The following is a 13,802-nucleotide window of genomic DNA, read 5'->3' on the forward strand; positions in this document are numbered from 1 at the left end:
ATTTTTCGGAACCGGTCCTTAGCGGGTGGTTCCCGGTTCTAGGTCGGGAACTGCCCACCCGGACCATGCACACCCCTATTAAGTTATATCTATCATAACATATTTATCCTAATTTTTTTTGCGTGACGTCAAAAGTTCTCAATTTGTACATGTTTAATACATTTATCACTTGTTAAAATAAAAAATCTGTCTATATAAACATGATGAGATAAACATTATTGACATTACACCCACATGGCTTGAGTGGAATAAAAAAAAATATTATTTTGACTGAAAAATCATCTAACACAATTTTAATGAATAGTAAATATGTTACATAAATTCAAGTTTGGAACATTTTACATCACAAGGAAAAATTTAGGGTATTCATGGTTGGCATGGTTTGGGAATTTTAATGTTGCAAAAAAAAATCATGCAGCTTAATTTGGTTTTTTTTTTTTTTTTTTTTTGTAGTTTTTTTCCTAAAAAAATCCTAAACAAGTGTGTCCTTCTTGCATACTCGCTCAAAACTCATTAGTGGTTTGCTCAATCTACCTGCCGATGAAGTGGGTCGGGTGGCAAGTGATGGCTAAGGGCGGGATTTACATTTATCATCTTCATCCAACAGTAATTAAGAATAGCTCCATATTAGTTCTATCCCATAAGTAATGGCTTGTGACTAGACCCATCAAAATTGATCATAATCCATTTCTTAACCTATATTTAATGGGGTGGGTAGTTATATAAGTTGGTTATATTCCGTAAATAGGTTATAAATAATTTTAGAATGGTATAACCCAAAATAAAATAGATGTTAAATGGGCTCATAATTTACTTAGATTCAATCTAATTCTATGACTCTCTCTTCACACACTCTCTGGCTCACTCACATTGTGCTCTTATCTCAATTTATATATGAATTTTCATAAATTAAGTTAAATATAGAAGTACCTTAATAATAAGGATTTGATATGGGCCGAGTTGGGTACGGGTCATTAAATTTGTATTGCATAATAAATTAAAACAAGTTAAATGCGTCAATCTGTATTTGAGCATTTTTTATCTAAGCCAAATTTGACCACACCTACCTATTTGATTGGTTTAGTTAGGACCCAAGCTTATCTAAGGTATTTCAATGGTCTCGTGGCTCGTGCACCTGTATAGCTAGTCCAAGAGCACTTCTACAAAAACAAATTTGGCGGTCATTGGTCAAGTCTGGAGCATTAAAGGGGGAAATGTTAGAATGCTATTCTACGGTGCAACTACTCAATCTCATATCCAAAGTCCTTTGCAAACTTATACTTTATGCTTTTATTTTTAGGGAAAATGTCACAAATAGTCCCTATATTTTCACTCAATGTCCAATTTCGTCCCTGAACTTTCGATTGGCTCAATTTGGTCCCTGAACTATTGATAAAATGTCCGATCTAGTCCCTGAACTTTCGAATGGCTCAATTTAGTCCCTAAACTATTAATAAAATGTATGATTTAGTCCCTGAACTTTCGATCGGCTCAAGTTGGTCCCTGAACTATGATGAAATGTCCGATCTAGTCCTTCGTTATTATTTTTCTTTTTTTCTCCTTTTTTTTTTTTTTTTTTTTTTTTTCGCTTTCCCTCGCCGGAGTCGGCGGAGGGCCGGGCCGTCCGGCGAGGGAGCCCTTCGCCGGATCGGCGAGGACCCTCGCCGGCGCCCCCGCAAGCGGGCGAGTCCCTCGCCGATCTTGCGAGGGAGCCTTCGTCGGATCGGCGAGGACCCCTTGCCGGCGTCCCTCGCAGCGGGCGAGTCCCTCGCGACGCCGGGCGAGGGGCTCTCCCCGCAGACGCCGGCGAGGGGCCGTCCCGCCGGCATCTGCGAGGGAGAGCCCCTTGCCGGCGTTGGGCAAGGGTGAGGGGCCCCCCCGCCGATCTTGCGAGGGAGCCCTCGCCCGACGCCGGCGAGGGGCTCCCTCACCGATTGGTGAGGGCCCCCGCCCGACGCCGGCGAGGGCGAGGGCCCCTCGCCGGCGTCCCTCACAAGCGGGCGGGGCTCTCCCTCGCAGATCCGGGCGAGGGAAAGCCCCGCGCGACGCCGACGAGGAGGGCCCCTCGCCGGATCTGCGAGGGAGAGCCCCTCGCCGACGCTGGCGAGGGAGAGCCCCTCGCCCGCTTGCGAGGGACGCCGGGGAGGGGCTCCCTTGCCGGACACCGGCCCTCCACCGGCTCCGGCAGAGGGAAAGCGAAAAAAAAAGGGAAAAAAAGGAAAAAAAAAAGGAAAAAAAGGAAAAAAAAGGAAAAAAAGGAAAAAAAGGAAAAAGAAGAAGAAAAATAGTAATGAAGGACTAGATTGGACATTTCATCATAATTCAGGGACCAACTTGAGCCGATCGAAAGTTCAGGGACTAGATCGGACATTTTATTAATAGTTTAGGGACCAAATTGAGCCATTCGAAAGTTCAATGACTAGATCGGACATTTTATCAATAATTCAGGGACCAAATTGAGCCAATCGAAAGTTCAGGGACGAAATTGGACATTGAGTGAAAATATAGGGACTATTTGTGACATTTTCCCTTCTTTTTATGATCTAACACTAGTGGAATTTCGTTCACAAGTAACATAGGTCATTGCTGGCCTTTCGGTTTTACTTACTCATGCTTCTAGTGTGGACACTCACTCAATTATTTGGCCATTGCATCCTAGAAACTGTAGCTCTTTGGTTTAAGGTATTGACAAAAAGTATGTACAACTTTTAGGGTTGGCGTGTTGAAGGATTTTTAGCCAAAAAATAAGGAGTCTCAATTGAATCTCGCCAACTGGACACAAATTATTTTACGTTGGCGTCACTTGCATAAATAAAAAAAATCTCAAAAAGAAGAAGAAGTATATGCAACTCTTTGAAGTGGATTTTATATGGTACCTCTAGTCTTTCAAGAAAGCACACTGGAAATTCAACTAAGATGTTCTCTCGTCTCACCTTTAACCCAGAATTCTTATCCTAACTTCTTCTTTCTTTCGTTTCTCCACTGACCACTCTTCATGGATGGACATGGACAACAGTGAAACCCAATACAAAACTTCTCAAAATAGACGGATGAACAACATTTGAACAAACAAGTACAAACCAAGCATGTCTAGCATAAGAACTTAGCTAGACTTTCATGGACACCAGTCACAGAAACAACAAAAGATTAAACCAACAAAAAACAGAACAGTGATGAGAAAATCCGTCACTCCCATTTGCTCCTCACTTGGTGAGTGTGCAAGAAGTCGTAAGCCAACAGTTGGTGAGTGTGTGGAGTCCCATCCATCCTCTTCTTCAGCACAAAACTCTCCACCAACACATAACAGCCAAACCTCTTCCAATTCTCGCTCAACCCGCTCTTGATGAACTTCTCCATTCTCTTCACCCTAACTCTCTTCTCTCCCTCCTTCACCCAACCCACTCTCTCTTCCTCCCACCTCATCCTCTCCACAATCGCCATGCTCAGTCCTATCCCTCCTGTCCTACTCCTAAACCACATCACTCCATCACTCACATTGCCCTCCCCAGCTTCCTCACCAAACACTGTGATGGCCTCCTTCTGAACAATCACATCCACTTCCACAGCATTGTCTTCATTGGCTGGATTATCACAGGCATGGACCTGCTCCCACCTCTGTTGCAACGTCATCTCGTAGAATGCCGATGTTTTGATCTGGTCCCCGACCTCCCCGTCCTTGATGAACATGAACGGGCAGTACCACTTCCCAACCACCACCGGGTCCGAGCTCTTCTTGTCGATCGAGAAGTCAAGGCTCGGGAGCTTTGACCTCTGAGAGTCGTTGACTCCTGGCGCATCGTCATCCAAGGAGAAGTACTTGGGCGTTTTGCCATGGAGGGTCCAGCCTTTCCTCTTTAGGAAACTTGGAGGGTACCCATCTGGGGCGACGGACTTTGCATGGAAGCCGCCGAACCCACACATTGTCTCACGCCGGTAAATCACGAACTTCTGGTATATGTCGTCGGGATCCAAAGGGCTTGGTTTCTTGTCTCGAACGTATCGGAAGCACAAGCAGGTGCCCTTGTCTTCTTCCGTCGAATTAGCATGCGCTTCCCTACACACCATTCCAGATAGAATGATTTAGACATTCTGAGAAGCGCCGCGAATATAAATCATGCATTAACGCTTGGTTCATTTTCGCAGAAAATGAAATAAAACATTTTTTTGAATTTTCTGGTGTTCTTTTTCACGAAAAATGAACTAGTCATTAAAAATATTTTCCATCAAAGAAAAAAAGTCTTCTAAAAGACGAAATTTTTTTCTCTTTTGAAATTGGGGAAACATTTCCCTTGCTCATCTCTCCTATCTCATACCTACTAACCTCCGTCTTTCTTGTTTTCTTTTTTAATAATTCAAATTTTATTATTTTTATTATTTTTTCTTTTTCCTTTATTTTTTTCCACCTTCTTCTTTGGCCGGTCATCAGTCGGCACAGCTATGACCGACGACTGGCCATAGGAGAGCCTTGAGCTCGCCATCGCCGGCTTTAGGCCTCGCTTAGCTCACCAACCTTGAGCTTGCTAGATCGACAAACCACTAGCGAGCGGCGAGCTCGAGGCATGCCGCTCACTACTTGTCGCTAGCCAGATCGGTGAGCCAACGGCGAGCTCGAGCTCATCGCTCCCCAAATCGGCAAGCCGACGGAAGTTGGCATCTGGCTGATTGTTAGCCATCACCGGCAAGAGAAAAAGATTTTCCTTATCAAATGGGGAAAAATATTTTTTACTTTATTTTCAGGTTTTACACGAGTACAGGAAAATAATGATATTATCCTAAAAATGATTTTTAAAAAATATTTTTCGAGTAGCTAAACTTTTACTAAAACCTATTTCCTAAGAGACTTGATAAGATGTAACTTCAACCACCGGAACAAAAGTGAGTTCTTGCAGAGATTTTTTCATGCCCCCACATCATCCATCCAGTGATATTCCTCTGTCCTATTTATAAATATCAATTTATTCATCACCTAATTCAGGAACAGACAAGAAGTGAAACTATTCAAAGTACTTAGAGAGATCATACCCTTTGTGCTTCCCACGACGCCGAATCGCATAGTATTGATTGGAGGACAAGGGCTGGCCGACGACTGGGATCATGAACACCTCATCGTTGTAGGACACCGTCCTTGTGCCGCCCTGGCCGTTGCTGCGGCTCTCCGTGTACCGAACGGTGAGGTCCTTGTTCTGAGGGAAGGGGAAGTCGTAGAGCTGGCTGTCCTCGCACAGCCCGAAGCAGCAGAAGTTCTGGGCTTCCTCGTCCTGGATCACCAGGTATCCAGAGCCAGGCCCCGCCGGCGGAGCCTCCGTGAGGGCCTCGGGATGCTGCCGGTACATGGACAGAGGCCGCGTCACATACATCTTCAACAAAAGAAAAAGAACTTCTGATTTTACTACCTAGTCTTGAAATGTCGGAGATCTGTTCATTTGCGTGAGAAACATGAGTTTCTTGAAGTGATGCCCCTATTTAAGAAGGTGGGCAGATATTTTTCTCGGTTGAACCCGCGAAATTGACTGGATGTTTTGGTCAGCAAGCAAGCGAATCACGTATCGTCGCGTGCCGGACTCGTCTTCTTTGATTTGGCTCCTTCTGTTATTGTCACGCGCTGGTCCTTGAAAATTCCAAGTACATTTTCCATCAGTTTATGTTCATCGCCTTTTTGGATTTGCATGGGAAGGAACGAATCCGACGATGAATCTATGTTTTCTCTAGTGAATCTCACCGGGCCAAAGTCTTGGACAAGCAGTTCAGCAACCATTCCGATCCTGATCGACTGTTGATGACGCCATTAATTGGTCAAAAAGGAGAAGAAAAGTCGTACAAGGGGAAGGAAAATTCAACAGCGCTATCGATTTCGCTTTGTTCCAATAGATTTCGTCCAGATGTTACCATTTAGTACAAATATGTGCCCACGCGTCAAAATCTTTAGGAGAGGTCATTTTTCGAGAAAACACTAATAATGTAGATTGGAAGTCTTTATGTGAATAGCTGATTAAGTTCATTAATGATGAAACGATGTAATTACATGGATCATGCAAGTTAAAATATTCAATTGCGTCTAAGAATCACATCTAATACAAAATTAAGGCAAAACTTGAAATGATTCCTTTTTGTCATTTTACGGAGACGCCAAGATCCTTGTTTTGCGAACTAGAATGATAGTTTGCTAGGTTATGCTTGCCCAAGTTGATTCACTGTACTCGGTGAAAGCTAATTTTCATCGTCTGAAGAAATTTCGAGGTCTTATCCGATGATTTCTTGGCATATTTTGTCTCTCTTATGTCTTCTTTCGCGAGTCCCAGTTAGATATTTGGGGTGATGACGAACCGAATTCTGACTAGCAAGTGGTCAATTTACAAAACGGCCATTCTCCTGTCACTCCATCAAAGAGTTTTTGCAAGAGAGGGAAAGAAACTGTTAAAAGTGACAAGTGAATATCTGTTCTCTTGGGGTGTTGTGAATATCGCAGGATTGAGAACCGCACCAAAAGCAATTTCCCTTCTTTGTCATGATTTTTCGAATTCCATTATGGCTTTGTTTTGTTTTAGAAAAGTGCAAGATCAAAGATTCTCAGATCATTGCCCATTTATCTGCATCAATCTGGACAGCTCCTCTACTTATAAAGATTGACCCTTGAGCGAAATTGACCGGAAATGATCTCTGGAGACAAATATGATCCAATCTGCTCTCCCAGATATAGGTTTAAAAAGAACGAGAAGCAGCAAGAAAAAGATTTGGAGAGGAAGATAGACCAGATATAGTATTATATGCCTTAAAAAGCTCTCTATTCATGATTTCCTGAATCGTATGAACATGATGACAATCATCCCGCAAACCCAAAAAGAAAAGTGAAAGCACCACCATCAAGAACAACCTCTCAAGAACAGCCTCTCTCAATGAGTGACCCGTGCTCTCTCGCGTTCACTTGAACTCCGACTTTCGCAATGCCTAAAGAAGATCCGACCAGCCCAATCGTGCCCTCCGGACCCCGTCTCCAGAGCAATGACGTGGAGCTCGCCCACTTTGCCAAGCCGCCGCCTCACCGCAACCAGAGGCGTAGCAGCTGCAAGTGCTTCGTCTACGCCCTCGCCCTGATCGTCATCCTCCGCGCCGCCTTCCTCGGGTTCGCCCTCACCGTCTGCGTCAAGAGCCCCGAGCTCAGGCTTCGCTGCATCGACGTCAAGTCCCTCGACTACTCCACCGCCACCTCCTTCTTAGCTCCCTCGACCACGTCGCCGGTTGGGGAGGCCATCCTCCGGAACACCAACTTCGGGGGGTTCGAGTTCTCGAATAGCACGGCTGTGAGTGTGATCCACGGAGGGGCAGCGCTGGGCGGGGGAAGATCAAAGGAGGGAGAGGCCAAAGAGAGAAGCGAGCGGCGCGACGAGTGTAGAGAGATTTTGAGATTCAAAATTTTGAAACCTCCGTTGGGCGAAAGAAATGGGAAATTGTAATTCTCTTTCATGGAGAGCAACGTAAAGCTTTGCTTCTCTTTCCTTCATAATAAATGCAATGAGAGAGAATGTGCAGGCTAGGAGAGGATAGGAAGAAGGCTAAGGAGAGGAGAGAGGGAAAATTGCAAAAGACAGCAAGGGGCCACACTTTCACGTGGCGTCGCGTGAGTGGTTAGGGACCACGCTGATATGGTGCTTCCGAACCACCCAATATTTTCTTATTGATTGAGATTGCTTTGTTCCAATAGATTTCGTCCAGATGTTACCATTTAGTACAAATATGTGCCTACACGTCAAAATCTTTAAGAAATGTCATTTTTCGAAATCTTTAAGAGAGGTCGTTTTTCGAGAAAGCACTAATAATGAAGATTTGAAGTCTTTATGTGAATAGTTGATTAAGTTCATTAATGATGAAATGACGTAATTACAAGGATCATGCAAGTTAAAATATTCAATTGCGTCTAAGAATCACATCTAATACAAAATTAAGGCAAAACTTGAAATGATTCATTTTTTTTCATTTTACGGAGACGCCAAGATCCTCTTGACAACAACAAAAAGAGATGTTTGTCTAATTTTTTTCCTAAGAGTGAATTTTTTTTGGTTGCTAAAAAGGTTATACTCTCATGCATATTTATTTAATAATCTAATATGATTAGAATTTCATTCACTAATAATGTAGGTCATTGCTTGCTTTTTGGCTTACTTAGCGATGCTTCTAGTGTATGCATTTACTCAAATGTTTGGCCATTGCGTCCTAGAAACTATAGGTTCTTGTTTCGAAGCATGGATGGAGAGTCTGTACAACAATTTTTGTGTCGATGTGAAAAGTGGGACACTTAAGTGCCACATTCGGTGACCCTTGCCGGAAATCCTACGTGGCAATATTTTATTATTTTTTATTGCCTATGTGGCTCGCCGGAAAGCTGAGTTGGCTCTAACTCACCAGAAATGACATCGTATGCATAATGAAAGCCCCGAATATTCCAAAAACGATGTTGTCTCCCCAAATGCCCCAAATCTAAAACCCTAAATCGGCCAAAATCCCTATTAAAGTGCTCGAATCCAAGTCTCGAACCCTAATTTTCATTTGCCCAAAATTCCTTCGTCAAATCTTGGAAATGGAGAGCAGGACTCGCAGCAACGCCTCAATTTTTTCTCACCGAAGCGAAGGAGAAGGCTAGCGTTTCTGTTTTTATGGGTTACCGAGTCCAAGAAGAATATCGTGGACTCGAATCAATCCTGGAAGAAGATTTTATGGATGCGCCCGATATAAAGAAGCGTTGAAGTGCAAATACTTCAAATGGGTCGATGCGAAGTTCTCTGACCGAGCTACAAAAGTGATATTGGATCTACTTCATAAAACACAGCAATCTCCATCTGTGTTTGTGGACGACTTGGACGACGTTGACTCAATGCAAGCTCAAGCGTCTTTAGTTAAACTTTTCAAGAATGAAGTCTCAATGCACGCTCAAGCATCTTCAACTAAACATTTCAAGAATGAAGTTTCAATAATGAAAATTGAACGAAAGTGTTACCAAACGTTTATTACGGTGTTGTTTTGTTGTTTATTATACTTTATGATGAAATGTAAAGCACTTGAAAATGAGAAAAAGTTTCTCCGACTACCATAGTTAAAAATGGTGTTGTTCTGGATTGAACGTAGGCTTTTTTCTTTTTGAAAGATACGAAAAAGTTTGTGTTGTTCCACAAGATCATTGTGGCTTTGTTGTTGTTTGTGCTGTCATATGGAGTTGCCATAAGTTAAATTACCATCATCTTTTCTGTTTTGATGTAGACCAACATATACACAAGATAAACATGAGTGATTACCCAAGTGCCATAAGTTGTATTTAGTAATCACTTAAGTGCTAGTTGCGATGAAAAAATGATCACTTAAGTGTCAAGTTATTATTAAAGTAATCAGTTAAGTGTCACTTGTAGTTAAAAATGAACAATTTAGTGCCAAGTTTTTTAGAATATGACTAGTTAAGTACCAATTTTTTTGTGGGTTTTCTCTAAAAATTGCACCAGCCACCACCACCGGCTGCACCACCAACCATCACCACTAGCCACACTACACACTAGGCGCTCCAGCCACCACCATACTGGTGGTGTTGCTGCACAAAGTACTAGTTCAAGCCGAGCCTTGAACTAGCTTGCACCAGTACACATGGTGTAAGATGTGCAAATTGCACACTTGTACTAGGTGTAGGTGCAGCATAAGCCTATAACCCCCACCACAAACCCATAATCACCGGGCATCACCACCAGCCACACCAGCACCCTAGCCACCACATTAGCACCCTAATAACAAACTCACTACCACCAAACATCACCATCCACTACCACCAGCCACACCAGCACTCCGGTTACCACCATAAAACACCAACAGCAGCAGCAGCAAGTAAAAGCAGAATCCATGACAAACAACAAAAATTGACAAGCATCGCAAGATCATTTCATTGATATTGAAATTAAGTCTCACAACATCAATAAATGACAAACTAAAGAAAAAAAAAAGATAACCATCCATAGCAAGTGTTATTATAATGTTAACATTTACATAATTGTTTTGACCCATAAGCTCCACAAATCCTATCACATCTCATCTCATCAATCAATATGTACGACACCCCCTGTTCGTGCTCCTTTCGATGGGCCTTTCACTTGATTCATAATTCTTGCACTCTTTCTAACTGGATGTGCAACTTCTTCTTCAACCTTCTTAGTATCCGCTGACTCAGATGGAGCTGCAAATGTCCTAGGCCGAATTGATTCAAAAGTAGCTGGAGCTGCAACTGGGTTCTTTCTCTTCTTTCTTGTTGGCACAGTTGATGTTTTCTTTTTTGTTGGTGCAGCCATTGATTCTTGAGTTGGGCTTGAGATAAGAACCTTTGAACTTTTCACAAGCTACAAAAAAATAATAAATTGTCAGCAAAAGTCTACAGCATAAATTAAATTAAATGTAGCCAATAAAATTTACATTGAGAATAATTGTTCCAGCACGCTTATTTGTATAAAGGCCATAGCCATATCGTCTTAACCTCTTCCCTAGTGCCCCTCTTGTTTGAATATGGGCGTTACTTTCAGGAACTTGTGATTTGTTGGCTCTTTTTCTTGCTTTCTTGGGCCCTTCAGCTACAGCCGGGGCTTCTTCGACCAATTCTTCAGCTAGGCGTCTTTTAGATGGTCTTTGTGTAGTTGCCCCTTCACCTAGCCTTTTTCTAGTTGTCTTTTTGTGTAGCCCTTCAACTTCAGTGACACCTCATTTTGTTAGGCCTTCTAGTGGTACTGGTGATGGTACTTGTGGTGCCCCTTGTAGTGATTCTTCTGGTGGCGATGACTCTTGAGGTGGCTCTTGTGATGGCCCTTCAATTGGCAATTGAGTTCCAACTTGCTTTCTTCGAACCTGAGAAAGAGGCAAAATGCACCATAAATATAATATCGGGACATATAATAATGTAAAGAAAATGAAAAACTGAATACAAATGGTTGAATTTACCACTGGGTATTTCTTTCGCTACTAAAGAACAGTTGACTGAACTGGCCGTGATACTGCTTGGGCTAATCCTTCGGCTGGCCGTGATGCTGCTTGGGTCAATCCTTCAGTTGGCTGTGATGTTGCTTGAGCCAATCCTTCAGCTGGCCGTGATGCTGCTTGGGCCAATCCTTCAACCGGCCGTCTTCTACCTTGCCTTCTTCGAAAAGGCTGTTCAGTTTCATGACTTATTGGAGTTCTTCTTGTGACCTAACAAACACATTATATACAAGGCCAAATAGGATATTATGTATATTTTTATGATAAACGACAAAGCAACATAAACATAAAATAAATTTCATGACTTACCGGGGTTCTAGTTGTTGACTGAAGAACAGTCGACTCACTTGGCCCTACTGTTTGCATATTTCCAACTATCTCTTCACTAGGCCCTTCATCTTGCCTCAACAGTTGTTGTTGCTTCCTCAATTGACAACCTTTAATATTGTGGCCTACTAGGCGATAATAAGAGCACGTTATCTTTGCACCCTACCTGCCCATTCTTTGTTGACCCGAGACCTCTCCCTCTGTCATTCTTCGTCTTCGTTTTGTCCTTCCAATTTTATTCTTCAGTGGCAAAGGTTAAGGTGCTTCATGATCCGTGGGCTCCCAAAACTTGCTACTTCTAATTGGCTGCATCATGAATTGATAGGAAGCAAGGTATTTTGATTTATGGTACCAATCATCAATGTAATCATCTGTATTGTCGCCCTTCAACTGGATGGCACATATGGCATGTGCACATGGAATTCCACTTACTTGCTATGCTCTACATGAACACTTCCTACTTCCTAAATTGACAACATACTTATCAGCACCCTTCATCATCTCATATCCGTCATCTCCATTCCAAATGGGATGACAATGCCTACTTGCAGCCAAGTTCTCATCCAATTTCTTGGCAATCCTAGGACCATATTATCTAGTCCACTTTGCAGCCTCATCTCTTTGTTTCTGTAGCCGAGTCATAACCACAACTTGTATATCTTCAAGCATTAAGATGACTAGTTTGTATCTGGCATCTATTATATTCAAATTAAATACTTCACAAATGTTGTTGTCGACGTTATCACACTTGAACTCCTCACTGAAGAATGCCCTGCACCAATGCTTTGGTTCTAGTTGAAATAAGGTAGCACAACCTTCCTTTGTCAATTGAAGCAGTTTTTCTTTGACTATCCTAAAGTCAGCCATGTTTGCACTCTTTGCTAATTGCCAAAATTGCAATTGTAGTTTATTCCCTTTGTAGGTCTTTGCCCAATTTCCATATATGTGCCGCACACACATTCGATGTTCAACATGGGGTAACAACTTGACTACTGCCAGAACCAATCCCTGCAATAATTCAAAGTAAGAAATACTAGAGCAAATTACATGTTCATATTACAAAGCAAACTATTGACTAAATTTTTCAAAAAGCAAGCATTACCTTTTGTTGGTCGCTCATGAATGCCCACCCTTCCCCGTTTGTTATCTCCAAGTCAGCCATAAGATTTTTCAAGAACCAAGACTAATTGTCCTTGTTCTTAATCTTTACAATAGCCCAAGCTAGTGGGAACATTTGGTTATTCGCATATCTTCCAATCGTCGCCAACAATTCTCCCTTGCATAAGCCCTTCAAGAAATAGTCGTCCAATCCTATAATCCATCTACAACAAGCTAAAAATCCTCGTTTGCATGCATCAAAGCACACATAGAACTTATCGAACTTGGTCCCATGATCAGGAAGTGGTCTCTTAACCACCTTTTCATACACTTTACTTATAGGGTTTTGCAGCCTACACTCCCAAGCATACTCCCACACCTGCCCATATTCCTTAGCATACTGACTAATAAGTATCTTTATGACATTTTGCTTTGCTCTTTTGCACTGATTCCTAGATACATTGATACCTACACACTTCTTCACCAGCATCCTAAAGTGAGTAATTTTCATCTCGGGCATCAGCTTGATCAGATCGAAGAAGTGCTTGGACAACCATGCACTTGTTACCCTTTTGTTTTGAAAATTAATGGAACAAGTGCGTTCCTCTTGGTAGGCTCTAATCTGGAAAGACCCTCTCTTCTTAACAAACACGCCGTAAATCTTCCATAAACAGTTTTGCTGCGAACACCTAGCTTTTACAAATTTCTTGATATTTCTAATGAAATCAATATTTCTTTGTGCAGCAATGGAGTTCTTCAGTATAGCTTCCCTCAATTGTATCGCATCATGGAATTTCATACCTACTGATAAAGTAGGAGAGGCAACGGATGGATCATAGGAAGGAAACTTACTTTTCCTTCTACGCACAACTCGTTGATCTTCTTCAAGTTCATCCTAGGAAGTAGCGGTGTCGATGCTTTCTTCATAATCTGTCTCTTGGCCAGCAACACCAACATCTACAAGGCATTTGTCTCTGTTTGGAACTTCATCAGCTACCTGTAAAGTTGCAAATCTATCTGATAAAAAGTCAATTTATTTTTTCATTGACCGTGTAAGCTCTTCATCGTCGTTGTCACTTAAGATTAATAAATTTTCAATTTCAGCAACCAACCCTTCATCGTCATCGTCATCATCACCATCACTGGATTTAGTTACTTCATAATCTAATTCAGTGATGGTGACATCACCTATGTCACAATTGCTCTGGTGAACAACATCTGCGCCTATCTCCTCCTCGTTCTGTCCATCATGCCCTGCTTCATCCCTAACCTCAATACTAGCTTGAATACCATCTCCTCCTTCTCCTACTTGGGTGCTATCTCTGTCATCATCTTCGTCCTCACTATCACTATCGTTTTCAACAAGTACTTTCTCTTCTTCGCCA

At 42.3% G+C, this 13,802-nt stretch overlaps 1 protein-coding gene across 1 annotated transcript; it reads right to left on the minus strand.

The window, feature by feature from the left end:
- Positions 1-3,012: 3,012 nt before the first annotated feature.
- On the minus strand, positions 3,013-5,698 carry LOC104433327. The gene is made up of 2 exons (XM_010046021.3): positions 5,023-5,698; positions 3,013-4,054 (listed from the first exon to the last, which is right to left on the minus strand). Exons 1-2 carry the CDS (start codon positions 5,355-5,357, stop codon positions 3,187-3,189), a joined length of 1,203 nt encoding a protein of 400 aa, XP_010044323.2. The 5' UTR covers positions 5,358-5,698; the 3' UTR covers positions 3,013-3,186.
- Between the last annotated feature and the right edge of the window lie 8,104 nt (positions 5,699-13,802).

The sequence above is a fragment of the Eucalyptus grandis genome, chromosome 2, assembly GCF_016545825.1.
Source record: "Eucalyptus grandis isolate ANBG69807.140 chromosome 2, ASM1654582v1, whole genome shotgun sequence".
Taxonomy (NCBI): domain Eukaryota; kingdom Viridiplantae; phylum Streptophyta; class Magnoliopsida; order Myrtales; family Myrtaceae; genus Eucalyptus; species Eucalyptus grandis.